The sequence below is a fragment of the Pezoporus flaviventris genome, unplaced genomic scaffold (assembly GCF_033815535.1).
Source record: "Pezoporus flaviventris isolate CSIRO_AGI_PZ_B2104156 unplaced genomic scaffold, CSIRO_AGI_Pfla_v1 ptg000066l, whole genome shotgun sequence".
In the NCBI taxonomy this organism is placed as follows: domain Eukaryota; kingdom Metazoa; phylum Chordata; class Aves; order Psittaciformes; family Psittacidae; genus Pezoporus; species Pezoporus flaviventris.
Genome location: NW_026892614.1, coordinates 10487125 through 10514672, shown reverse-complemented (window position 1 = coordinate 10514672; position 27548 = coordinate 10487125). Strand labels below are relative to the sequence as shown.

The 27548-nt window shown below is 42.1% G+C and overlaps 1 protein-coding gene across 5 annotated transcripts in view; it reads left to right on the top strand.

The window, feature by feature from the left end:
* The window catches only part of RYR2 (ryanodine receptor 2), a 380332-nt gene that overhangs the window by 164333 nt on the left and 188451 nt on the right, over nucleotides 1-27548 (top strand). For all 5 annotated transcript variants that reach the window (XM_061471193.1, XM_061471190.1, XM_061471195.1 and 2 more), the window contains 5 exons: nucleotides 3946-4102; nucleotides 11251-11415; nucleotides 12869-12990; nucleotides 16029-16212; nucleotides 16991-17126. In XM_061471193.1, coding sequence (XP_061327177.1) covers nucleotides 3946-4102; nucleotides 11251-11415; nucleotides 12869-12990; nucleotides 16029-16212; nucleotides 16991-17126 — 764 coding nt within the window. The remainder of the gene's footprint in view (nucleotides 1-3945; nucleotides 4103-11250; nucleotides 11416-12868; nucleotides 12991-16028; nucleotides 16213-16990; nucleotides 17127-27548) is intronic.

The window sequence follows — 27548 nt, the reverse complement described above, 5'->3', positions numbered from 1 at the left end:
TAAGTAAAACCTCTTTCCAAAAAAGAAGTCTGTTGACAGGGCACTTTTTGTATAGTGAGAACGTTCCTATAAAATCAGATTGGTAACTATAAAACCAGACTGACAATACTAAAATAATCTTCAAAAAATGTGCTCTATATCACTAATGGAAAATCAAACAACTTCCTATAGAGAGTGCATGTTAATGAACATGTTGTGCCTGTTTTGATTGGTTGTTCTGAAGTTGTTACAGCTATCAGTGAATTCAGAATTTATATTTTCAACACATGTATGTAACATAAACAGAACTGTTTCCCTTGAAATAATAATTCATGTGTGCCACCCCCTAACTTATTTAAGGCACTTGGAAGACTTTAAAGGCAAAAAATTTATGGGAAAAAAATGCTACTTTGCATTGATGGAAGCGTTGGAATGTTAGTCAGGAATTATGCTTTGTTTATTCAGGTAATTGCACTGTAAAATTACACATAAATTGCATTAAAATACGTGCTTGTGATAAAATTTCTAGTGGCTAATAAACGATTGCTTTTAGAGAATAAATCAGAGTAGCTTAGGGAAAGGTTGCACTCTAATGATGCTGTTTTCTATGTATACATTTTATTTATTTGGATGAAGTTAAATGTCATTGATAAGGCAGTGAGATTTTCCCTTTGGACTAAAATTGACCTTGAGACTGCTTAAGTGGCAACAATGAAACTGTGGAAGTATCTCTGTCTTTTTATTTTCCTCATTGCATGTACTTCCCTAATAAACAGTGGTACTGGAACAGTGTGGAATTTTGAGAAGCTACAGGTTTTTGTTATGACTGTCATATATCTCAGCTTGACAGGCATTCGATACTTTTGAGATATAAATATTTGAGCATATAGGACTGAGAAATTCTGAGAACTGTCAAAACAACTAAGCAAAGGTAGTGGTATTTTTTCTTTTTAAGGAATATGACTTTCTTACCATGAGGAAAAAACAAATAAAATCCCAATAACACTCTCTTTTACAAGTCCTCACTTCCCTGTTTTACTGGATGATCCTCTAATAGCTATATACATTCATTGCTGAATTGCAAGCACATTTACTATTCAAGCAAATACTTAAATTTGTAACATAGTATATGCATACCTGAAGTCCTCCATCACTTCTAGTCCTTCCTAGAATAACTACAGATATAACATTAATTCTGTTAATTTTACATTATTCCAATGGAATCATTGTTTCTGAACTCTCCTCAGTAGTGGAAAACTCTAGTAAAAATTGCCTGAGCAGTCTATGCAGTCATGTAGCCTGCCTCTTGGGATGCCCTGCCATGAGATGCTAGATACTATTGCACCAAAAGGTGACAGGGATCATATTCTCACATTGCAGAAATGAATTTTTAGTAGTCAGAAATGGCTTCATAAGATACTTTCTACTCACAAGGGTACGTGCCCATGAATTGTCCTTTTTCCTGTCTGCAAGGCATGAGCTAGAGTAATGGTTCAATTGCACTACATTTATTATTTTCTTTTTCTTACAGTCCATAGCTATTGGGTTCAAGATAAAATTGAATCAGACTAGAGAAAAGGCAGCTCAGAAGCATGGCCCATAATTTGAAAGGTGCAGAGCTGATTTATTTTGCTAGACCCAACAGTACAATAGCCGAGATTCCTGACCTGACATTTTGCTTAATTGAGAAGCAGAAGTTAAGCCAGAAAACTTACACCTGTATGTGTTTTTATGGACTATACTGATTTCAGTGGATAGAAGCCAGAAAAAAAAAGATGTGTTTCTAAGATAAAAAGCTTCAGTATTTCCTTCCTTCCTAAGTTAAGTCCTCTCCCCTTGACTTAAACAGAAGAGGCTAATTTATGAAAGAAAAATACTGGAGGGGAAACCCAGAAAACCTCTTCATTCATTTGGCCTTTTTAAAGGCAATAACTGAAAAGAGGTGATCCTGCCCCTCTACTCTGCTCTTGTGAGACCTCACCTGGAGTATTGTGTGCAGTTCTGGTGTCCTCAACATAAAAAGGAACATGGAACTGTTGGGACAAGTCCAGAGGAGGGCCACGAGGATGATCAGGGAACTGGAGCACCTCCTGTATGAAGACAGGCTGAGGAAGTTGGGTCTGTTCAGCCTGGAGAAGAGAAGGCTGCGTGGAGACCTCATAGCAGCCTTGCAGTATCTGAAGGGGGCCTACAGGAATGCTGGAGAGGGACTCTTCATCAGAGACTGTAGTGACAGGACAAGGGGTAACGGGTTAAAACTTAAACAGGGGAAGTTTAGGTTGGATATAAGAAGGAAATTCTTTCCTGTTAGGGTGGTGAGTCACTGGAATGGGTTGCCCAGGGAGGTTGTGAATGCTCCATCCCTGGCAGTGTTCAAGACCAGGTTGGACGAGGCCTTGGGTGATATGATTTAGTGTAAGGTGTCCCTGCCCACGGCAGGGGGGTTGGAACTTGATGATCTTAAGGTCCTTTCCAACCCTAACCATTCTATGATTCTATAAAAGGTTTAGAAATTTAATTAGTGAAGTGTAATAAATACCGTAATAACAAAACGGAAGCCAGGTGCTGCTCTTGCATTTCAAAAACTTACGCTCTTTAAAAATCCATGCCAAATTGGCATGCATACTTTGCATGCACTGTGGCCAGGTCTTAATAAGACACGCTTTTAAACAAATGGATATTTGTATTGCATAGGTAGGTGCCTTAATCTGCTACATGCATGTGTCAGGGAAAACACAAATAACTTAAACCTGCGTAAGCTCTCATATAAGTATTTTCAGACTAGTACCTGAATATTTAAAAAGCTTGAATAAAGACTTTTTATGTTTTTAAATGTTGTTCCAGGAATTACTTTAAATTCAAGTGAGAAGACGCAGTAATACAAAATTCTGATATGGGAGTAAGTTTATGATCAGGTTATATTCATAAGGATGTGTTTGTGTATTTCATTGATATTATGTGAACATTTGTTTAACAATTTGAAGCCATTTCAAGCCATGGTAAGCATAGAGAGTTATTAGCATTTGTGTATCACAGTGTCAGAACCTTGGCAGTATGTTGTAACTCCATTATGATGGGCATTTTGCAAAGACAGAATAAATACATTATTTCCTCTCAAAAAAGTAGTGCAAACATACATCTACAGTGCAAAATTTTGAATAAGTAAGATGGAAGAAAGTTAATGTGAGATCCAAGAAAGTATCCCAGCTATGTCAGGTTTCCAATCTAAGGAATATTTAAGAAGCTTTCTGAATATTTGAGGAGCCTTTCTGAAAATCGTCCTCCTTAGTAACCCCTACACAAGTTTATTTTCAGGAGTTAATCAGGAAGAACAAACTTGCCAATTTGAGGCAAGAATTTAGACACCTGCAACCTGTGTTTCAACTTGAAGAGTTCTTGGGGAGCTTAGATACAAAATCTTTGCCTTTCTTCTTTCATTTCCTCCTATTGAATATGAACAACCTGGGCCATTCTTGGCTTAATGGTTTTGAAAATTTATTTTAGGAGAATTTGTATGTATTTTATTTATTTATCTAGCTATTTAAGTAGTATGCAAAAAAATAAGCATGCTTAAATGGGGCTGAATTCCGAAAGGAGAGTGCTCTGGGAGAGTGAACAAACCCAGCTGCTGTTAGGTGAAATGTTGAAGAGGGAACTGGCAGATCTAAGCTCACTGTGTACAGCATGAATCTCCTTTTCCATAGGCGGTCTGTATCTTCTCTCAGGAGGAACTCAGTCTGAACCAAGAAAGCCTATGAGAAAGAAAAGGTTAAGATTATGTATTAGGAGAGTTTTATTGATGATAACCACAAAGTATCTATTTTGTTGATGATAATCTGACCTGTAGAATGTTATCCTTTTACCAACTAGTTAGCAATATCATGTACTTTAAAATATTTTTGCCAGTAGTTAACATCTATGTTTTGTTCTAAAAAAATCCCATCCGTTTCCTATGAACTTTCTTAGGTGGAGTGGAAGCCACATTAGATGGGGACAGGCATTCAGACTAAGACATATAACAACAGGAAAATATTTAAGTCTCCTGGATGACAAGAGTCTTCTTCTTACAGACAAAGAGAAAGCAGATGTAAAATCTACAGCATTCTGTTTTCGGTCTTCAAAGGTATGGAATCAGTACAGCATTAATATAACTAATAGCAATTCCAATCTCTTCGGTGAGGAAGATTGCCATTTAAAATTATTTGCCTGTTCAGCTCACAACGAATGTGAGATCAGCTTGTATTCTTGTATGCATGGAATAAAATCTTTTTATAAAGAGCATATCCTTCTGGCCTATTGCTCAGTAAACCTGTTTATTTCCAGTGTTTTTTGCTCCTCATTACTGAGGTGGTTTACAGACTGTTTCAAAAAAAACAATTGTTTTTTTTTTTGTTCTAGTGTAATGAATGAAGATTTTTGATCCTTGTTTAGAAAAAGTTGATGGTCTGAGAATGGGCCTAGACTGCAAATAAACTAAAGCTCTTCTTTGTAAATGTGCTGTAACAAGAATTAGCAGATGGTTATGTAATGATGGGTCATGGGAAGAGTGTAGTGGGATGAAAAATTGCATCATGTAATGTCTGTGCCAATATGCAATTATTAAATGGTGGCCCAGTGATTTCGGATGCTTTTCAGATCCTGATTTTCACTGACCAACTATTTTACAGTAGATAATGACTTATATTACCAGATCCATCCCCCAGGGAAGTCTGCTGCCTACCTGGGGCTCAGAGATGTTAAAAGGAAACTGATCTGGTGCAGTCCTCTGACTACTATCCGCTGCTGGCTTTTCAGGTCGGCAGTGATGAAATTATTACAAGGAGGGCAAGGGCAATGAAGAGAGACTTCAGGGTCCTGGGAGGACTGGTTAGAGGATCTGGAGCGCAAGTGGTGTTTGCCTCCATACCTGTTACAAGCAAGGGTGAAAAGATAAATAAGAAGAGTCTGCAGATTAATGTATGGCTACCTGACTGGTGCCAAAGGCAGGGTTTTGGGTTTTTCAATCATGGGCTGCTGTATGAGACACCTGGTTTGCTGGTGGCAGGTGGGATACACCAGTCCCAGAGGGGGAAAAGGTTTTTGGGGCAGGAGTTAGCAGGGCTCATTGACAGGGCTTTAAACTAGATATGAGGGGGGAAGGGGAGATAACTGGGCCTGTTAGGGACAAGCCCAAGAGAAACATGCTAGGGCTTGAAGAATGGCGAACTAGGGAGGACTCTCAATCTATTGTTTCATTTGAGGGAAAGGATAGTTGTTTAGACCCTGTCCCGCAGGGGAAAAAGGGTACCAGGGCAAGAGTTAGCAGAGCTCACTCACAGAGCTCTAGGTTAGATTCAAAGTGCGAGGGGGTTGTAGCTGGGTTTGAACTAGTGGGGCATTGTTCTAGTATGAATGAAGACCAGAAGGCCTCCCGCCTCCCAAGGGTGCCACTAGCGTGCTCTGCTGGCTCCCTGAAATGCCTGTACACCAATGCACGCAGCATGGGGAATAAACAGGAGGAGTTAGAAGTCTGTGTGCGGTCTAAAGGTTATGACCTGGTGGCAATTACAGAGACATGGTGGGACAGCTCACATGACTGGAATGTGGTTATGGATGGCTACGTCCTTTTGAGGAAAGATAGGTCAGCAAAGCGAGGTGGTGGAGTTGCTCTTCATGTGAGAGAGAGACTAGAATGTATTGAGTTCTGTCCAGGGGCAGATGAGGAGCAAGTGGAAAGTCTGGGGGTACGAATCAAGGGACAGGCTGGTACAGGTGATACAGCTGTGGGGGTCTATTATAGACCTCCTGATCAGGACAAAGGAGTTGATGAGGCTTTCTACAGGCAACTGAAAGCAGCCTCACGACTACATGCCTTGGTCCTCATGGGGGATTTTAACTACCCCGATATTTGCTGTAAGACTTACACAGCCAATCATTCACAGTCTAGGTTCTTCCAGTGCATTGATGATAACTTCTTAATGCAAATGGTGGACAAACCAACTAGGAGAGGAGTGCTGCTGGATCTGGTACTCACCAACAAGGAGGGTCTGGTTGAAGCGGTGATGGTCAATGGCAGCCTTGGCTGCAGTGACCGTGAGATGGTGGAGTTTAGGATCCTGTGTGGGAGGACTAGAATACCTAGCAAGGCCACAATTCTGGATTTCCGAAGGGCCAACTTTGGCCTCTTCAATCAATTGCTAAGGGAAGTCTCATGGGAAAGGGTACTAGGTGGTAAAGGGGCTCAAGATAGTTGGTCAGCATTCAAGGACCACTTCTTCCAAGCTCAGGATCAGAGTATCCCAATGGGCAGGAAGTCAAGTAGGGGAGCCAGGAGACCAGCATGGTTAAACAAGGAACTGCTGGGCAAACTCATGCGGAAAAAGAGAATCGATGGATTATGGAAGGAGGGGCTGGCCACTTGGGAGGAATATAGGACAGTTGTTAGAGAATGTAGGGAGGCAATTAGGACAGCTAAGGCCTCCTTGGAACTTAATCTTTCAAGTCGGGTTAAGGACAATAGAAAGGGCTTCTTCAAATACATAGCGGATAAAACTAACACAAGAGGCAATACAGGCCCACTGCTGAACGAGGTGGGTGCCCTGGAGACAGAGGATATAAAGAAGGCAGAGGTGCTGAATGCCTTCTTTGCCTCCATCTTTACTCCTGCAGACTCTCCCTGGGGGACCCAGATTCCTATAGCCCCGGAAGGAGTCAGGATAAAGGAGGAGTTTGCTTTGGTGGATGAGGATTGGGTTAGGGATCAGTTAAGTAATCTGGACATCTATAAATCGATGGGTCCGGATGGAATACACGCACGGGTGCTGAGGGAGCTGGCGGAGGTCATTGCTGGGCCACTCTCCATCATCTTTGGTAAGTCGTGGGAAACAGGAGAGGTGCCTGAGGATTGGAGGATGGCAAATGTCACGCCAGTCTGTAAGAAGGGCAAGAAGGAGGACCCAGGTAATTACAGACCGGTCAGCCTTACCTCCATCCCTGGAAATGTGATGGAACAACTTATTCTTGACACCATCTCTAGGCATATCAAGGATGAGGGGGTCATTAAGAGCAGCCAACATAGTTTTACCAAGGGGAAGTCATGTTTGACAAACCTTATAGCCTTCTATGAGGAAGTAACTAGGTGGATGGATGATGGCAGAGCAGTAGATGTGTTTTTTCTTGATTTCAGTAAGGCATTTGATACTGTCTCCCACAGCATCTTCATAGATAAGCTAAGGAAGTGTGGGCTTGATGATCAGATAGTGAGGTGGATCAAGAACTGGTTGAAAGGAAGAAGGCAGAGAGTTGTGATTAATAGGGCAGAATCTAGCTGGAGGTCTGTGACTAGTGGAGTCCCTCAGGAGTCAGTGCTGGGACCAGTGCTGTTTAATGTTTTCATCAACGACCTGGATGAGGGAACTGAGCGTACCCTCAGCAAATTCGCTGATGATACTAAACTGGGAGGAGTGGCTGACACACCAGAGGGCTGTGTTGCCATTCAGTGAGACCTGGACAGGCTGGAGAGTTGGGCAGGGAGAAACTTGATGAAATTCAACAAGGGCAAGTGTAGAGTCTTGCATCTGGGGAAGAACAACCCCATGTACCAGTACAGGTTGGGGGGTGACCTGCTGGACAGTAGCGAAGGGGAAAGGGACCTGGGGGTCCTGGTGGATAGGAGGATGACCATGAGCCAGCAACGTGCCCTTGTGGCCAAGAAGGCCAATGGCATCCTAGGGTGCATTACAAAGTGTGTGGTTAGTAGGTCAAGAGAGGTTCTCCTCCCCCTCTACTCTGCCTTGGTGACGCCGCATCTGGAATATTGTGTCCAGTTCTGGGCCCCTGTCCTGGGTTCAGCAGTAGCAGTCATGTTTTTTCCTTTGTGTTAACTGGTGCAGTGCTGTGTTTTGACTTCTAGTTTGAGAGCAGCGTTGGTGAAGCCGATGTTTTCGGTTGTTGCTAAGTGATGTTTACCCTGACCAAGGACTCTGTGAGGCTCATGCTCTGCCAGGGAGGAGGGGAAGCTGTGAGGAGGCAGAGACGGGGCGCCTGACCCGGGCTAGCCGGGGAGGTATTCCATACCACAGCACGTCATGCCCGGGGTGGGGGGTAACTGGGAGTTAGCCGGAAGGACAGGAGCTTCCGGGTGGAACTCGTTTTCTTGGCCGGTGGTATCGTATTCTCTTCCCTTGTTATTTTCCCTTATCATTGTTTTAGCTGATAGTAGCGGTGGTGATTTGTTGCTGGACTGTTCTTGTCTCAACCCGTAGGAGTTGCACTCTCTCGATCCTCCTCCCCGTTCCTCCGGGAGCGGGGAAGGGGAGAGCCCCGGTGCAGGGGGGAGGGGGGGAAGACGGACACGGACCTTGATTGTTGTCAGCTCGGCACCACTCACTGGGAGTGAGTGAACAAGTTACCTGACTGGGTTTAAACCACGACAGCCCCATAGTTCAAGAAGGACAGGGAATTGCTTGAAAGAGTCCAGCGCAGAGCTACAAAGATAATTAAAGGAGTGGAACATCTCCCTTATGAGGAGAGGCTGAGGGAGCTGGGTCTTTTTACTTGGAGGAGACTGAGGGGTCACCTCATCAATGTTTACAAATATGTAAAGGGTGAGTGTCAGGATGATGGAGCTAGGTTTTTTTCAGTGATATCCAGTGGTAGGACAAGGGGCAGTGGGTGTAAACTGGAGCACAGGAGGTTCCATGTGAACATCAGGAAAAATGTCTTTACTGTGAGAGTGACAGAGCACTGGAACGGGTTGCCCAGGGGGGTTGTGGAGTCTCCTACATTGGAGATATTCAAGGCCCACCTGGACAAGTTCCTGTGTGATGTACTCTAGGTTACCCTGCTCTTGCAGGGCGGTTGGACTAGATATCTTTTGAGGTCCCTTCCAACCCTTGGGATTCTGTGATTCTGTGACTTTCTCAACTACCTGCTGTTTATTGGCATGAATCCAGCACTCCATTCAAATCTTCCCTTTTGTAAACAATTTTTGGTTCCTGTCCACTCCCCCAAAAGACTTAATGTCTTGAAGTTCCCAAACGAATACTCTTAATGCCTGTTTTCACTACACCACCACCCAGCTTTCAATTTCTTTCCTATATTTAAACCAACTTTTACTGTATACTTTCCTGGCTGCGATGTTTATTTTGCAACAAAGGGCTAAATTCAGAGTAACTGAATTCAGTCTGGCCTCTAAACTTACATGATGATTTGTCAGTGTACTTAAATGGGTGAGGGAAGAGCTCTTGTTTGGCAAATTGTTAGCATTGCATTTTTTATCCTAAGTAAATTTAACATTAATTCTAATTGGAATGAAGATTTAAATGCCAACCCAGTTTCAATTTCTGTAATAGTCAGTAGCATTTAAATAAGGTACAAAATAATATTTTAAATTAATAATCCCTTATGTTACTGATGGTGCTTTATGAGAATTTGTTAATTCATGTGTTCATATCTTAAGTAATTAGTTGTGTGGAGGAAGACCTGAAAAAAAAAGAAAATCTTAAATTGTAAAAACACAGTATGTTTGCACAGGTTCACACTATCTTCTAGTTATGAAGAGAATTAAAGAGACTGGATCTTGAAATCAGGCTATTATTTCTTCATGGGATGGCAGGACCCAACCCATTTTTTTCCTTCAACATCATTTGTGTGCAATGTCCAATTATAACTAGGTTTTCAATTTCCAGCTACTACTACATTCAGGTTATTTGTGCTAGCTTTTGAAAGGATTGCATACAACATTTAGGGAAAAGATATGAATAAAATAATGAATTAATAATGAAATAGAAGCATTCAGTAAGTTGGTGATTGGCATCAGATATTTCAGGAAATCAGTTATTGCCATATATCAAGGTACAAGATTTTAATAAGAATTTTGGTACTTAAGGAATCAGGCATTTACAAGATAGTGAAATCAACATTTCTATGCAGAAACTGTTGAATCAATGAATATATTACATCTGGAAGCCTAATGTTATGAAAAGTAATAATAAAAATTAATAAGAATTTAACCTGGGAATTTTTCTAAGTGCTTCAAAATGTATTCATAATTGTAGGGTGAAAATCTAGTTACATGACATTTCCCTTTACTTAAGAAATGTTGTTTTTTTTTTAAAACCCTCTAATAAACTAGAGATTCTTTTCTGTTAATTTAAGAAAAGACATTCTTTGTTATCTTTTACAGTAAAGCTGCCTCCCCAGATTGTTAAGGCATATATACATGTGTGGTGTAATCATTCTCCTTATATTTCTTGGCTGTAGTAAGATATACATCTGGGCATGAACAACCCCAGGTTCCAGTATAGGTTGGGGAACGACCTGTTAGAGAGCAGTGTAGGGGAGAGGGACCTGGGGGTCCTAGTGGACGACAGGATGACCATGAGCCAACACTGTGCCCTTGTGGCCAAGAAGGCCAATGGCATCCTGGGGTGTATTAGAAGGGGGGTGGTTAGTAGGTCGAGGGAGGTCCTCCTTCCCCTCTACTCTGCCCTGGTGAGACCGCATCTGGAATATTGTGTCCAGTTCTGGGCCCCTCAGTTCAAGAAGGGCAGGGAGCTGCTGGAGAGAGTCCAGCGCAGGGCAACGAAGATGATTAAGGGAGTGGAGCATCTCCCTTATGAGGAAAGACTGAGGGAGCTGGGACTCTTTAGCTTGGAGAAGAGGAGACTGAGGGGTGACCTTATTAGTGTATATAAATATATAAAGGGGGAGTGTCACGAGGATGGAGCCAGGCTCTACTCAGTGGCAAACAATGATAGGACAAGGGGTAATGGGTACAAACTGGAACACAAGAGGTTCCACTTAAACTTGAGAAGAAACTTCTTCTCAGTGAGGGTGACGGAGCACTGGAACAGGCTGCCCAGGGAGGTTGTGGAGTCTCCTTCCCTGGAGACATTCAAAACCCGGCTGGACACATTCCTGTGTAACATTATCTATGTGTTCCTGCTCTGGCAGGGGGATTGGACTAGATGATCTTTTGAGGTCCCTTCCAATCTCTAGCATACTGTGATAACATTTGGAATTTTTGGTCTCATTGTTTGTAACATTACTTTGAGAACCTGAAAGCAGTGGCTTGTCTTCTGCAGCTGACAGGAGAAGCAGAGAAGCTCCATCTTTTCCCTGAATGTTTAACTAAAAGTTAAACTTTCACCATTTAAAAATAATTTAGTTAAAGAAAAATCTCAATTATTCTGTCAAGTCTTGTTCTGGACAATTGCTTAGTATTCAGTATTTTATACAAATATTAACATGATGGTTATTGTTCTGGTATCCATTTTTTTTCTTCTTCAGGAAAAGTTGGACATAGGGACAAGAAAAGAGGTGGATGGAATGGGAGCACCTGAAATAAAATATGGGGATTCAATATGCTTCATACAACATGTAGATACAGGCTTATGGCTCACATACCAGTCTGCTGATGCAAAGTCTGTAAGAATGGGTTTTGTGCAGCGAAAGGTAAGGTTATAAATAGGAATGATTTTCATTCAGTCACAGCCTGATAGGGCAAGGGGGGAAATTAAGGGAACTACCAGAGACAGCTAATTTCTGGGTTTCTGTTGTTTTAAGCATGTCTTTGTTTCGTTGTGAAAGGTGGTGTGGGTTTTTTTTTTTGTTTTTTTTTCAGTCACATATTGAAAAGTTATGTGATGTACTGAATTCTTTAATCCACAAACTGATAAATCTGGATATACTTGGTGCCAGACTAAAGTGTTAGTTATAGCCTGTAGAATATGCTAAAAATTCTTTCTTCAAAGTGCTATAGTTTGGATTGAGAAAGCCTTTAGTTCAAAGTCTTTTCTTTCCTTGCGGCGAGCGTATGACCTTTTGGGCTGGAATGGTCAAGACTTGAGCCCTGAGGGATTATTAAAGGATAACCATGGGCAAGCAGAATGCTAGTTCAGCATAATAAAGTAGGAAAGATTCTTTTACAACTTAACACATCTTCCAGAAGCTGTATTTGTGGTAGTGTTTATTGTAAATGTATAACTTTGCAGGAAATGATTTCTCGCAAGGAAAACATGTTTTAGCCTTCTTTAAAAAAGACAAAATGTGATGCTTATCCACACTGCAGTATTTCCTAGGACTATTTTCTATGCCAGAATTTCAAATCTAAAGCATGCCTTATAATTGTACGTAAATATATTCATATATAAAATGTCTGTCATATATGTATATATGTACACACACATATTCTATAAAAATATTTGCTATAAAAATAGGTATCTAGAAAACTTTATATACATGTAAAATGTAAGTTATAATACTAATATAATTGTAATACTTATATCTAAAATGATGCAAAATAAGTTGCTGAATAATTTAGTAATGTAAATAGTTTGTTGTATGTTTGACAAATAAAAGTTTTCATCTAAAATAGTTTAAAATATTTATATAGATTGGATTGAATACCTTTACAGCCACGATCACTAAACATAAAAAGCTGGAAGTTATTGGTAGTGACTCAAGGCACAGTCAGAAGAGAAGGCTGTTAACATCCTTGCAAATCAGGACAAGTAAAGAATACCTGTTTTGACCTTCTGTATTTTAGGGATCGGCTACAGTGCGAGGGAACTATTTTTGAGGTTGACAAAAAACAACAAACAAGACCTCATAGACTTTTTCCTTTTTCTTTTTTCCTAATGAAGTATATTGTTTATAGAAGCTGTGGCTTTGAGATTATTATGGCACTGAACCTGCTGGCTAAGTACAAGTGTGTCATTGGACATGAGGAAATAAAACATGGGATTATCTGTATTTAATGAAATTCTTCATCTTCATCCTTTTTTTTTTTTTTTTTGTGACTTCATAATTCCCTAGCCTGTCTTACTAGGTTTTTTTGAGGTTTTATACCTCTTATTTGTGGATAATGTTTCATTTTGCAGTGCTGCTTCTTATTTTTGTATTGCAGGCAATAATGCACCATGAAGGTCACATGGATGATGGTTTAACATTGTCCAGATCTCAGAATGAAGAGTCCCGTACAGCACGTGTCATACGTAGTACAGTCTTCCTTTTCAACAGGTTTATAAGGTGGGCTTATAAATTGATATTTTCATCCCTTTTTTTTACCTCTTATTTTATTCAAAGTGGATGTTAACACAACAGTGAACAACTTAGCCCTCAGAACAAACATATGAATCTTTCTCAAATCAGATTTATGCAAGTTCTTTATGTATTATCAGCAGAGATGTCCTTGAGAGGTATTGGTCAGTGTCTTTTCTCTAACTTCTAATACTATTTTATAGTCAACCTTGATTTGAATGCATAAACATACTCAAAATTCAAATAAACCATAGAAAAGATTTTTTTTTCATGCTAAAATTTGCTATAAGTCATGCAGTGCATCATTTAGCTCTTCTAAGTATGGTTTTTAAAATAGCTCTTCTGTGAAAAACCTGAAAGAAGGAGATAACTATATGAAGACACGAAGATACTGAAGAAGTTCACAGTCTCAAGTAAAATTTCTTAAAAGTAACAAATTACATCTTTCTACCCACCCATTCCACTTTCTTCATTTCTTTCCTTACAATGATATTTGCTTTTTTAATATTTTACTATGTATAAAATGCTTTTTTATAGTATTTTAGCCATTTAAAATTCTGCCAGATTTATGCAGTTTGCATCCATCTTCCTACTCCAAATGTCCTCCTAAATAATACTGCTAAAATGCTAATTCTCAAATGTTTGTGATTTTAGTAGTTGATGAAAAGCCCCAAGAAAAAGATGATATGCAATAAGACTATATGGAATGATAAGAATTTCATAGAAACTCATTTGTCGTAAGAGAAGACAATGTTGGAGATGGTGACCTGAGGCAATCATGTCCTAAACCAGTGCACAGCCAAAGACATAGCCAATTGACCAAAAAATGTCAATTTGGGGGGAAAAAACAAACAAACAAATGAAACAAACAACAAAACAAAACAAACCCCACCATTTACTTCAGGTGCTTAAATAAAAACAGATTGAAATTTCAGTCAGGAGAATTGCCTACTCTGTCATTTAAAAGAAATGCAAGCCCTGGGTCACTTTGTAAATAATACGTTTTCTTAGAAGCTTCTAAAAATGCCATAGAAGATAAGGACAGAGAAAGGCAATTTAATGGTTAGGTTTCACAAATCAATGTACTGCTAAATTACAGTGGAGATTTTTATGGAGTGCGCAGGGAGTCCAAGGTAGTGTTTAACAATTTAGTTTTGGCAGGATGCTACACCAGGAAGAAAGAGCTGAATTGGAGAGGATCAAAATTATTCTGAATGGTCTGTGCCCCAGTTCTTTCCCACAAAGTCAATCGAAAAATTGCACTTAACGCTAAAAACTGTGTTTTAAAGGTAACTTTTGTAGCTATGTTATTGAAAAATTGTGTTACTTACTATAAGAGACTTATTCTTCAGCAGCAAATATTCCTAGTGAATTAATGTTTCCTAAACTTAGAAGTTTTCCAGCTCTAGTTCACCGTTTGAGGTGAACATACGGTGACATGCCAGTTAAAAAAAAAAGAACAAAAAACCCCAAACCACCAAACCCCAAAACCTAGCTAACAATAAAAGCATCAACAAATAAAAAAAAATCCCAACAGCAAAACCGGAGCAACAATTATAAAACCCACGCCAAAAAAAAGCCCTAAACCCAACTAAACAGCACTCCCCTTTCCCCCTTCAAATACTTGTCAGTGTCAAAAAAGCAGCGTATAAAAACGGGATCTTCTGCTGCATACCATGGCCAAGAAGGGGAATCCTGGGAATGAGCAGGGTGCTGTGCAGCTCAGGAGGTGAGGATGGTTGTGAGTGACCTTTGGTGACCATGTGGACATGGCAGGCTCCTCTGCCAGCTGGAGCTCGGTGATCTTTAGGTAAGCATAAATGGAGCCACTAATGAAAACAAAAAAGGCCTCTTTGCTACCTGGGTTTTACTCAAAAATTTGCTAGTAAACACCTTTATACAATGGCAGATTTGAGAATGAGTCAGAAGAGAAATTGTGAGTGTCAAATAAGCTGCCTTCTCATGCTCCCCCTGAGTGTGTACCAGCAGGGTGGGCCATTCCCTTCGGGACTGCTCCTCTCGCAGCACTTCCAGAACCTGGCTGGCTCCTGCAGAGTTCCAGGATGTGCTGGATCTTTCCCTCCTCCCTGAGGATGGGTGTGATGTTCACAGGCCCTCAGCACCCCTGGTTTCTCTGCCCCTCATGGTCCCTCCTGCTCTTTCCAGACAGTTCTGGCAGCCCTCCTACAGCACCCTGCTCAGCTCTTGTCCACCAGCGCCTTCCTGAGGGGAGCCAGAGAGGTGCGAGGGAAAGCCCTTGCCTTCTGTGTGGTGCATGGTACTAGTGAGGCCTCAGTCTTGGCTATCACAGCCCCATTTTAGGAAAATTGAGGTTTAAATGGAGGAGGAGGGTGTATCACAGCAGAAGGGAAAGCACAGTGCTGAAGAAAAGTTGGATTATGGGGTTTGGGGATTCAGGGGGCAGCTGCAACATGGATGAGAACAGTCTGCTCCCCTAATTCTAGGAGATGGTAGTCATACACTACAGCAAGACTAAGGTTGAACTGGAAGCTTTTTTTGAAACAAAAGCCCTATTTTCGAAACAAAAAGGCTAATGAAGTGCTGGGACAAATTGTGTGGAATCTTCCAGCACTGAAGATGGTTTGAGAAACAGGGTAGAGACATGCCTGAGAGCCCCTATGGACTAACCGAGCCCTCTGGCACCGTAGGACTGGTTCTTTGCCTTGTGTCCGTTCCAGGTCATGATGCTTTGAATAGGTTTACAGTAGCTCCTCTTCATTTTTTGGTGTGCCTCTGGTACTGGTAAATGCGTAGGTAGAATATTAAAATGTGTGTTTTAGATTTCAGAAAAAATTAAGAGAAACAACAGTTTTGATAGCTCCCACTTTATGTTTGGGAAGAGAGAGGTGGATCATTAAGTGGAGAATGGGGCAGATTTAAATCACAGCTGCCAGAAAATGTGTTAAACTTTGCCTCAACAAACTTTGCTTTTAAACCAATAAAGAAGTTTACATTATAAAATAAATAAATTTCCAGCACTCGGGAGACTTTTCATCTTCTTGTAGGGGCCTTGACTCTCTCAGCAAGAAAGTGAAGTCTTCCACTGTCGATTTGCCTATTGAGTCAGTCAGTCTGAGCCTGCAAGACTTGATTGGCTACTTTCATCCCCCTGATGAACATTTGGAGCATGAAAACAAACAAAACAGGCTCCGAGCACTGAAGAATCGCCAGAACCTCTTCCAGGAAGAGGTACTTATCTCTCTGTTTTACTCTGATTTTCCACCATGTTTGCAAGTATTTGTTGCAGTGTCTGTAGCATTGATGTGTAATCTGGACTATGTTTTATTTTTTTTTGGGGGGGGGATGTTTTGCTGTGTTTTGTTTTGTTTTTTTCTTTTAAGAGTCAAGACTATTTGTTACATTTATAATCTCTTTAGATCTGTTGCTTTTCCTGTACGTTTGAAGAAATGCATTTAAGGCCTTCCTTTTCCTTTTTTAAATAAATAAATAGATAAAAATTTATATGACCTTGTGCCCTGATTTCTAACTGTAATAGTTGCATACTTATGTGTTAATTACTTTCTTCTGTTGTAGTGTAATCTCTTGATGCAACAGGATGTTTTGATTTAATAAGCATGGTTCAAATATTTTGTTTAATATTAGCTGTTATGGTAGTGATAGTTGCCTATAATTAGATGCCTGAATGCCTTGCAGAATGGAAATTTGCCCACATTTATGCCTGGAATACATTTGTTGGATTTTGTTGGTTGTTTTTGTTTTTTTTTTTTAATGTTTCATTTTAACTATCCTAAATGGTAAATTTTTATTATCATAGGGAAGCAAAACTTTTCCATAGGAATTGCTTGTTCGACTTCAGTTGTCTGACCCTATGTATATATTCTTGTGTTATGCATATCCTGCCTTTCATGTTCTGTTTTCTTAGATTTCTGAAAAGCTTATGTATTGACACCTAAACAATACTTCTTTTTTTTTTTTTCTCTGACAATCTGAGCCTTTCCATTTTTAGGGTATGATCAACCTTGTTCTTGAATGTATTGATCGCTTGAATGTATACAGCAGTGCAGCTCATTTTGCAGACGTAGCTGGGAAGGAAGCTGGAGAAGCATGGAAATCAATTCTGAATTCTTTATATGAATTACTAGGTAAGACATATGGGCTACTTTGATTGTTTTAGCTCAATATAAACCTCAGATGAAATATATACCTGTTTTAGTATAGGAGAATTACTGCTGTGAAGAAATTTAGGATACAAATTAAAACAAGATTTTTGCATTTCCAGGTCCTTGCATGTGCTTAAGAATAAAATACACTGAAAACAGTCTTAAATTGTGATTTTTTTTCCTAGTAATATTTATTATGATAAATAACATGTTTCTGACTTCAATTAAATGATTGCTTTTTCATTTCATCATATTGCTAATGTATCATGTATACTGCCCAAAACTGTGTGAACAAATATATGTGAATATATCATTCCTGTGTGAAGGAGCCACAACATTGTGGACAGTTTTGTAGAAGGCTGTGACTTTCCACACATCTGCGTGCAGAACTGCTACAGCTTCTATACTCAAAGACCCCTCTTAGTAATGACCATTAACTCCAGCATTATCCTAGGTTACACTGTGCCATGGAAAGGTACACTCTCTTAGATGCAGTACATCATGAAGAACTTTGTCTGTAAATTGGAGAGGTTGTCTCTAAATTGGAGAGACTTCAATTTGATAGGTGGACCACTTGGTGGATAAAGAACTGGCTGGATGGCTACACGCAAAAAGTTATGGTAAATGGCTCAATGTCCGGCTGGAGACCAGTAACGAGTGGTGTCCCTCAGGGATCGGTGTTGGGTCTGGTCTTGTTCTCAACATCTTTGTCGCTGACATGGACAGTGGGATTGAGTGCACCCTCAGCCAGTTTGCCGATGACACCAAGCTGTGTGGTTCGGTTGATACCCTGGAGGGAAGGAATGCCATCCAGAGGGACCTTGACACGCTTGTGAGGTGGGCTGATGCCAACCCAATGAAGTTTAACCATGCCAAGTGCAAGGTCCTACACCTGGGTCAGAGCAATCCCAGGCACAGCTACAGGTTGGGCAGAGGAGAGATTCAGAGCAGCCCTGCGGAGAAGGACTTGGGGGTGTTGGTTGATGAGAAAATGAACATGAGCCGGCTTCAGTGTGTGCTTGCACCCCAGAAAGCCAACCGTATCCTGGGCTGCATCAAAAGGAGCATGACCAGCAGGTCAAAGGAGGTGATCCTGCCCCTCTGCTCTTGTGAGACCTCACTTGGAGTATTGTGTGCAGTTCTGGTGTCCTCAACATAAAAAGGACATGGAACTGTTGGAACATGTCCAGAGGAGGGCCACGAGGATGATCAGGGGACTGGAGCACCTCCCGTATGAAGAGAGGCTGAGAAATTGGGTCTGTTCAGCCTGGAGAAGAGAAGGCTGCGTGGAGACTTCATAGCAGCCTTCCAGTATCTGAAGGTGGGCTATAGGGATGCTGGAGAGGGACTCCTCATTAGGAACTGTAGTGATAGGACATGAGGTAATGGGTTAAAACTTAAACAGTGGAAGTTTAGATTGGATATAAGGAGGAAATTCTTTCCTGTTAGGGTGGTGAGACACTGGAATAGGTTGCCCAGGGAAGTTGTGAATGCTCCATCCCTGGCAGTGTTCAAGGCCAGGTTGGACAGAGCCTTGGGTGATATGATTTAGTGTGAGGTGTCCCTGCCCATGGCAGGGGTGTTGGAACTTGATAATCTTAAGGTCCTTTCCAACCATAACTATTCTATGATTCTATGAACTTGTTTACATGCAGTCACTGAAAATTGCATAATGCCTTCTGTAGGTATCTAAGTGTTGGTTGGTGTCCTGGTCCAATTTCTGATTAGGTAGTAGCACTTAGTCGCCTCATTTTCTTGCTCACCAATTTGAATTGCATGTGTTATGTTCTATTGTGGCTCATTATACGGTGTTATTAATCCACTGCTATAGCTGAGTTCTTAATTGTCTAGAAAAGGAAATTTTACTAAGAGATCATTTTGTCACTTCCTTGCTCATCAGGTTTTCTCTGTCACATAGGTATGCCCAAATAATAACCTTAAAATTGACCTTTTAAGTGACTGGGGACAATAATGTGTCTCTGCCATTAAGCAGTCCTTTGTGCAGGCTGCTTATGTGTGCCTGTGCTGCTCTCTTTCCTGTAGCACACCAGCTCTGTGAGGGCCTTGCCTTTAAACTTGCATGTGTTTTGGCAAAAGCTTGAGTTTGGACAAAGTCTTGATGCAAGATTGTTTTCTTACTCTGCAGTATGTATTACTTATACAAAATCTCACTCCTGAAAAATTTAGTATTGAAAAGATATACAAGTAATGTTATGATATGTGTCAATTCCACTAAAAACTCCACAACTGAATACTGAGTTTGTAAAATGAAGTGATTCAAGTGGTTAGGAAGTGCCCAGATTAATGTAGTGTGTGTATTATTATTCGTCTCTTCTGTGGGTGTGTATTGTGAAACATGATCACATAGCAGTTTTTCTATAGGACCCATTCCTTGTTTAGTGCTCACTTATTATTGGTATTTAAAATAACTGGTTTTCTCTTTGCCACTAAGTGTGTGCTGTTGAGTCTTATTTATTGTGACCCTTTTAATTCATGGTGGGAAAACAAAGCTGTTATATTGGAGTTATTTTGTGCCCTTTATGATTAGTAATCTGAATAATTAGAACTATTAGTGTTTTGTTGGAAACTTCTGTAATAAACCAAATAGTACTTATTATTTCCCATTTGCTTGGAGGAACAGCTGCAGAGAAAACTTCAGGTAAAAACACTCTACCGATGCTGGTTTCCAAATTAAGAGCTGTGAAATCTGACCTTTTTTTTTCTTCCTTTTTCTTGTTGGGTTGTTTTGTTTTTTTTTTTTTTCAGAATATTCAGTGGTATTTCATGTCTGTAAGGCATACTGAAAACTTGCCTTCCTCCAAATTCAGAGGCACAGAAAATGAAATTTTAATGGCATGCCTCACTTCACATAAACTGTCCTTACTACCCAACAGCAAAGTGAGGGAACTGAGCAGGAGCTCTGTATATAGTACTGTTAACGATATTCTTCAACAGTCATAGTAGGCTTGTCATCTTGTGCTCCTGGAAAAGAAAATAATCTTGGGGTGTGGGGGGAGGGGGAAGGAATAGTCTGTGTATGGTTAGCCCTTCATAAACCAATGGGGTGCTTCTGTCTGTCCCACTAAGTTTTCTGTCAGAGGAAATGGAAGTTGACACAGTATATATCATTGAGACAACCAGAACCCCTTTCCCGTGATCTCTCAGAGCTATGAAAAAGCTAGCTGAACAGTGGTTGCTGTCACCTAATGACAGGCTGTTAGGGTAGAAGGGGTCTTCCTGTGGCTATGACGCTGGTTGAGGAGTTGTTGAGATCTACCACCTCAATGTAGTTGAAGATTGTAGCATCATGCATATGTGCAGGTTGCAAAGGTGACCAAAAGTGGCATTTCCTATCATTAGACTGGTAGATTTTATGAACATTATGAGGTAATTTTAACAATTTTGGTTTTGATTTCCATGAGTTTCTACTGTTGTAAGCTAAATACATCCTGTATACACATCTCTCCAGTTCTGTAACTTGTGGCATAGTGATGAGTGAGTCAGCATGTGGATCCAAGGCTTCAGATACAATAGACTGCTTTGATTTCAGCTAAGAGTATCTGGAAAAGTGATACACTATTGTTCTTTGTGTTGTAGTTCGGTATTGAAGAAATGTTTCAGAGGTAAATAGGAGGTTTTACCAGTGTGTTGAAGATGTTTGATGAGTGAGAAATTTTATGACTTGGCAACATGAATAATATTGTGGGTTCCTGAGGGGACTGTCCAGATCCTTTTTTTTTTTTTTTTTTCTTTTTTAATTTTCCATCCCTCTACCTCTCTTCCCCTCCTTTCCTCCCCTCTGATGTCAACATGGTATGGACCTTTCTCTTGTTTGTTTGCATGTTACAGCTCCATTCTTTACTTCTCTGCCAATGTCTGTCTTCCTTCAGAGCTCTGTGGTCTGTTAAGGAAAATGAAGAAAATCTTTCTTGCTGTTTCCACTATATTTCAACAAAACAACCGTGTATAGCTTTGACTGTCTTCATCCTGGCAAGCAACCAGATTGTTCAGTCTGGGTTTCCTGAAGGTAGCTCAACCACTGGCAGGCAGAAAAGGTTGCAGATATTATCTCTAACAGTTAAAATTTGTAAAAGATGCATAAAAGCTCGAGAGAGGACGCCTTCAACACCGGAGCGGGGGGGAGATCAGCGTCCAGGAGCCTCAACTCAGAGCGACAAGAGCCACCGAGGGAGCCGGCAGCTCAGCTGACGAGAGCGAGCAGCCGACTCACAGGGGACGGAGCCTGAAGCAGCGGCACCAGCCCTGGGTGGTTAAAAACCTGCCCCAGGGAGCGCGAGCGACCAGGAGTGAGGCGAACAGAGCGGATCGAGGCAGTTTGCGCGGCCGTTCGCGAGGGCAGGCGAGCGGGATGGTGAGCATCCGTCGTATGATCAGGGCCCGGTCTGGGAGCTCTGCTCTGGCTGCCCCGGCTGTGGCCAGCGTAGGCACCCAGACAGAGGAGATGAGAGGGGAGGCTGCAGTGCAGAGCTCGGGGTGTAGAGAGGAGAGTGCCTGCACTGGTCTGGTGAGGGGAGGGCGCACAATGGGCAGGGCTGCACTCGGTGCTCCCTGGTGGAGGTCTTCCTGCAGCAGGGGCTGAGCTGCGGGATGCTGTTAATAGACTGCGAGACGTCAGGGAAGCTGAGAGGAAGCAGGAATGCTTGCTCCAGGCCCAAACCGTGCAGGGCCTCAAGCTTCACCTCTGCCTCATGAAGGAAAGAAGGAGGCCGTTAACCCGGGAAGCTGGGAATTAGTGACAAAAAAAAAAAAAACAAAAAAAAAGAAGGAAAAGGACAACCAAAAGCAAGGGGCATCCCCCTAAATCCCCTGTCCCCACCCAGAACCGCTTTGCTGTCCTGCAGGGGGCTAATGAGGAAGCGCACTCGAGCCAGAAGCAGCCGGCTGATGCACTGGTAAAGATCTCTACTGGTGCTGCTAGGAAAAAGCAGCGGGTCGTAGTAGTAGGGGACTCTACACTGAAAGGCACAGAGGCACCCATCTGTCGGCCAGACCCCGTCTCAAGGGAGGTGTGTTGCCTACCGGCGATGCAGATCAGGGATGTGGCAGAGAGGCTGCCTGCTCTAGTAAATCCCATGGATTATTACCCACTCCTGGTGATCCATGTGGGTGCTAGGGATATAGACGGCAGTAGCCTGGGGAACATAAAGAAGGACTACAGAGCCCTGGGGGAGGTGGTTAGGGGCTCTGGAGCTCAGGTGGTCTTTTCATCAATTCTCCAGGGTACAGGGGAGGACCTAAAAAAAGCTAGGAGGATTGGCCAGGTTAATAAATGGTTAAAAGGGTGGTGTCATAGTCAGGGGTTTGGGTGTCTTGAACACAGGACCCAAGCTTGTAGGCCAGGTCTAGTGGGGGCTGGTGGAGCTGGTCTGAGCAGTTTTGGTAGGAGGCTTGCCAGGCTGGTCAAGGAGGCTTTAAACTAGATGTGTTGGGGGAGGGGGGCACCATTCCATCCCAACAAACCCAGCCAGTTGCCAGAACCTATAATAAATGCCTGGAGCAATGTAGAGATATCCCAGCCACTCCAACCAATGAGCCGGCTTCATTTGGAGCTCGGCTCAGATGCCTCCATACAAATGCCCGTAGCATGGGGAACAAACGAGGAATTAGAGATGTGTGCACGTCTACGGGGGTATGATATAATAGGCATCACAGAAACATGGTGGGATGGCTCCTACGACTGGAATGTTGGAATGGAAGGTTACAGGCTCTTTAGGAAGGACAGGCCTGGCAGGCGGGGAGGGGGAGTTGCCCTTTATGTTAGGGATAGGCTGGAGAGTATGGAACTCTGTCTGGGGGCAGGTGAGCAGTCCACAGAGAGTTTGTGGGTCAGGGTTAAAGGGAATATAGCTGTGGGAGACATTACTGAGGGCATCTCTTACAGACAGCCTGATGAAGGAGAGCCTGCAGATGAAGCACTCCATAGACAGATAGGAAAAGCCTCATGCTCGCAGGCCCTTGTCCTCATGGGTGACTTCAACCACCCTGACATATGTTGGAAGGACGGTATGGCCCGGCACCAGCAATCCAGGAGGTTCCTCGTTTGTGTAGAAGACAACTTCCTTCTGCAAGTAATAGAGGAGCCGACAAGGAGAGGTGCCGTGCTTGACCTCGTGCTCACCAACAGGGAAGGGGTCGTTGGAAATGTGACTCTCCAGGGCAGCCTTGAATGCAGCGATCATGAGATGCTTGAATTTGAGATCCTCAGGACAGTGAGAAGAGCATGCAGCAAGCTCACTGCCCTGGACTTAAAAAGAGCAGATTTTGGCCTCTTCAGGAACCTGTTTCGGAAGATTCCATGGGATACAGCTCTAGAGGGCAGAGGGGCCCAAGACTGTTGGTTGATATTCAAGTATCATCTGCTGCAAGCTCAGGAGTGTTGCATCCCAACCAGAAGGAAGTGCAGCAGGAGGGCCAGGAGGCCTGCTTGAATAGATAAGGAGCTCCTGAGGAAAATCCAATTGAAAAAAAGAGGCTTATAATAAGTGGAAGCAAGGACAGGTGGCATGGGAAGAGTACAGGGATGTTGTCCAAGAAGCTAGGTACCAGGTTAGGAAAGCTAAGGCTCAGTTAGAATTAAACTTAGCTAGAGGTATTAAAGATAACAGGAAGGGATTCTACAGGTACATAGCAAATAAAAAACAGACTAGGGAGAATATAGGCCCCCTCAGGAAGCTCTCGGGAGAACTGGCTACACAGGATTTGTAGAAGGCTGAGGTTCTGAATGACTTCTTTGCCTCGGTCTTCACTGGCAAAAGCTCTGACCAAACCACCCAAGTCTTGGAAGGCAGATGCAGGGACTGTGAGAATGAAGACCTTGCGCCCACTGTAGGAGAGGAACTGGTTCGAGACCATCTTAAAAATCTGAATGTGCACAAGTCCATGGGTCCTGATGAAATCCATCGGTGGGTCCTGAAGGAGCTGGTGAATGAAGTTGTGAAGCCACTGGCCATCATATTTGAAAAATCATGGCAGTCAGGTGAAGTTCCCGATGACTGGAAAAAGGGAAATATAACCCCCATTTACAAGAAGGGGAAAATAGGATGACCCGGGGAATTAGAGACCAGTCAGTCTCACCTCTGTGCCTGGCAAAATCTTGGAGCAGATTCTCCTGGAAGGCATGCTAAGGCACATGAAAATCAACAAGGTGCTTGGTGACAGCCAGCATGGCTTCACTAAGGGGAAATCCTGCCTGACCAATTTGGTGGCCTTCTATGATGGGGCTACAGAACTGATGGACAGGGGTAGAGCAGTTGATATCATCTACCTGGACTTGTGCAAAGCGTTCAACACTGTCCCACACGACATCCTTGTCTCTAAATTGGAGCGACATCAATTTGATGGATGGACCACTCGGTGAATAACGCACTGGCTGGATGGCCGCATGCAAAGAGTTGTGGTCAATGGCTCAATGTCTGGCTGGAGACCAGTAACGAGTGGTGTCCCTCAGGGATCGGTGTTGGGACCGGTCTTGTTTAACGTCTTTGTTGGTGACATGGACAGTGGGATTGAGTGCGCCCTCAGCAAATTTGCTGATGACACCAAGCTGTGTAGTTCGGTTGATACCCTGGAGGGAAGGAATGCCATCCAGAGGGACCTTGACACGCTTGTGAGGTGGGCTGATGCCAACCTCATGAGGTTTAACCATGCCAAGTGCAAGGTCCTACACCTGGGTCAGAGCAATCCCAGGCACAGCTACAGGTTGGGCAGAGAAGAGATTCAGAGCAGCCCTGCAGAGACGGACTTGGGGGTGTTGGTTGATGCGAAAATGAACATGAGCCGGCTTCAGTGTGCGCTCGCAGCCCAGAAAGCCAACCGTATCCTGGGCTGCATCAAAAGGAGCGTGACCAGCAGGTCGAAGGAGGTGATCCTGCCCTTCTACTCTGCTCTTGTGAGACCTCACTTGGAGTATTGTGTGCAGTTCTGGTGTCCTCAACATAAAAAGGACATGGAACTGTTGGACCACGTCCAGAGAAGGGCCACGAGGATGATCAGGGGACTGGAACACCTCCCGTATGAAGACAGGCTGAGAAAGTTGGGGCTGTTGAGCCTGGAGAAGAGACCTCATAGCAGCCTTCCAGTATCTGAAGGTGGGCTATAGGGATGCTGGGGAGGGACACTTCATTAGGGACTGTAGCGACAGGACAAGGGGTAACGGGTTAAAACTTAAACAGGGGAAGTTTAGGTTGGATATAAGAAGGAAATTCTTTCCTGTTAGGGTGGTGAGGCACTGGAATAGGTTGCCCAGGGAGGTTGTGAATGTTCCATCCCTGGCAGTGTTCAAGGCCAGGTTGGACGAGGCCTTGGGTGATATGGTTTAGTGTCCCTGCCCACGGCAGGGGGTTGGAACTAGATGATCTGAAGGGCCTTTCCAACCCTAACGATTCTGTGATTCTATGAAACGAAACTAAGCTTTCACACTGAAAGATACTTAGTGTGAGCTTTTTGTCACAGCAGTACTACTGTTATGTTTTGCTTCCCTCTGCTTCTCTCTCTATTCACTCTAATGCTGTATGAATGCTTGAAAGTGTGACATTCTGTAATGTTTTTGGAAAATGTCCGCTTGTCCAGTCCTGAGATAGAGCATAGAGAAGGAACGTTGGTAAAAGTTTTACGTCTTAATCTTTCAGATCATATATGCCCATTAAATATTTTTTTTTAATTTTTATTTTTTTAAGGTGATTGTCTCATGTGTACTAGTGGTAGTTATTTGATTTGTTAAGTATCAATTAAAGAAGTTAAGGCAGGTATTACAAATATTTAAAAGTATCCAGAGTAGGTTCAGAGAGTTAATGTCTCAATGTAACAAGAGATAAAACAAATGAAGCTGTTAGAAAAAACTGCGCTACATTTATGAATAATCCAAACACAGACTTTTATACTCCATCATCTACATTCTAAAACATCATCAGTTCACTTCATTTAGCTCAGGATGGGGGAAGTAGTGCCTTGCTTGCTGAATCATTTCTTTCAAGTCTGAAATTTCCAGTTGGCAAGTCCAGAAAATTCCTTCTGAAAGAGTCTGCTCGTCTTGCACCAACTACTATTTCTGTGGATTTCTAGTGAGGAGAGCAGTTCACAAGCTTCTGTTGTCTTCCCAGTCTCTATACCCCTCCTGCCCTCTTATGTTACTTCCCAAACTGTATTATCTTCTGGCAGCTAATGCTTAAGAAGTCTGGCTTTGATCTGGCTATAATGAATTTGAATGTTGCTCTGTTGTGAGTGATGCTGGAGCTGTACAGTAGTTACTTGGATGACAAATGGATATTGCTTGCTTAGTCTTGTTTCAGTAAACAGTACTTTGGTTTTGAGTCTGTACATAAATGAAAGTAAACTGATGCCAAAATTCATGGCTTTTGGCATGTCATTGACATTGTGATGTATTTCACTGTGAGAAGAATGGAGGCATTTAAAGACTTCGAGTTGAGACTGGATGGTATCACGCAGTTCAGAGTAGCGAGCAATAAAAGAAGCAACTGTTGCATATTGTATTTTGTTTTCAATATTCAGTGGCTGGTGTGCCTTATTTAATGTAGAGCTTTAACCACTTAATACTAACCTTTCATGAGCTTCTGAACTGCATTTATGAAACTGTCTGTGCCTTATTATTGCAAATGAAATTACATTTAGTGGTGTCATGTTAAGCAGTGAAATGTAACTGCCTTCATTTTATGTTTGTACCTGAAGCACAGTGAAATTATGTGGCTTGCCTATAATCAACAGAAAAGTCACTTGCAGAAACAGGTGTTCCTTAGTTCTAATCTGTGTCCTTTAACTAGGTGATCCTCCTCTTACAATTCCCAAGTATTTTCAAATAACTATTGTAATGATTAATTAACTGTGTAAAATTTCAGGGTATTGGTATTTTTGATCATATAAGACACCAAGAGAAAGGGTTTATTTTTTTGTTTGTTTTGCTTTTAGGGTTGGTTTTTTTGAGTTGTGCATGGGTTTTGTTGTTTATGGGGGTTTTTGTTTTGTTTTTTTGCTATGAAGCAATTGGATTGTGATCTCTTTCCTTATGGTACAGAACCGTCAGTGCACAGTGCAGTGACTTGCTTGTAATTAACTCCAAGATTGCTTTTCCTCTTTGCAGATACAGTTTCATGCCGTCTTTATGTCAGAATCTGTGAGTTTAACCTTTTACAAATGAAACAGCTTAAAACCATCGCTGCAATATAATATAGTGAATTTCTGCAGCAACAATGCATAGATTTTAAGGGGCCATTGCTTTTAGCAGGACCAAGTCTCTGCTGCTGAAAATAACCATTGAAATTTCAGGTTGAAATAATTTGTTGGGAGAATTAAAAAGCAATCTTGAGAAAAGCAATTTTCACTGTTTCACACAAAACCCAGAAAAGTTAGTGGTTCTTTTGTTTAGTAGAA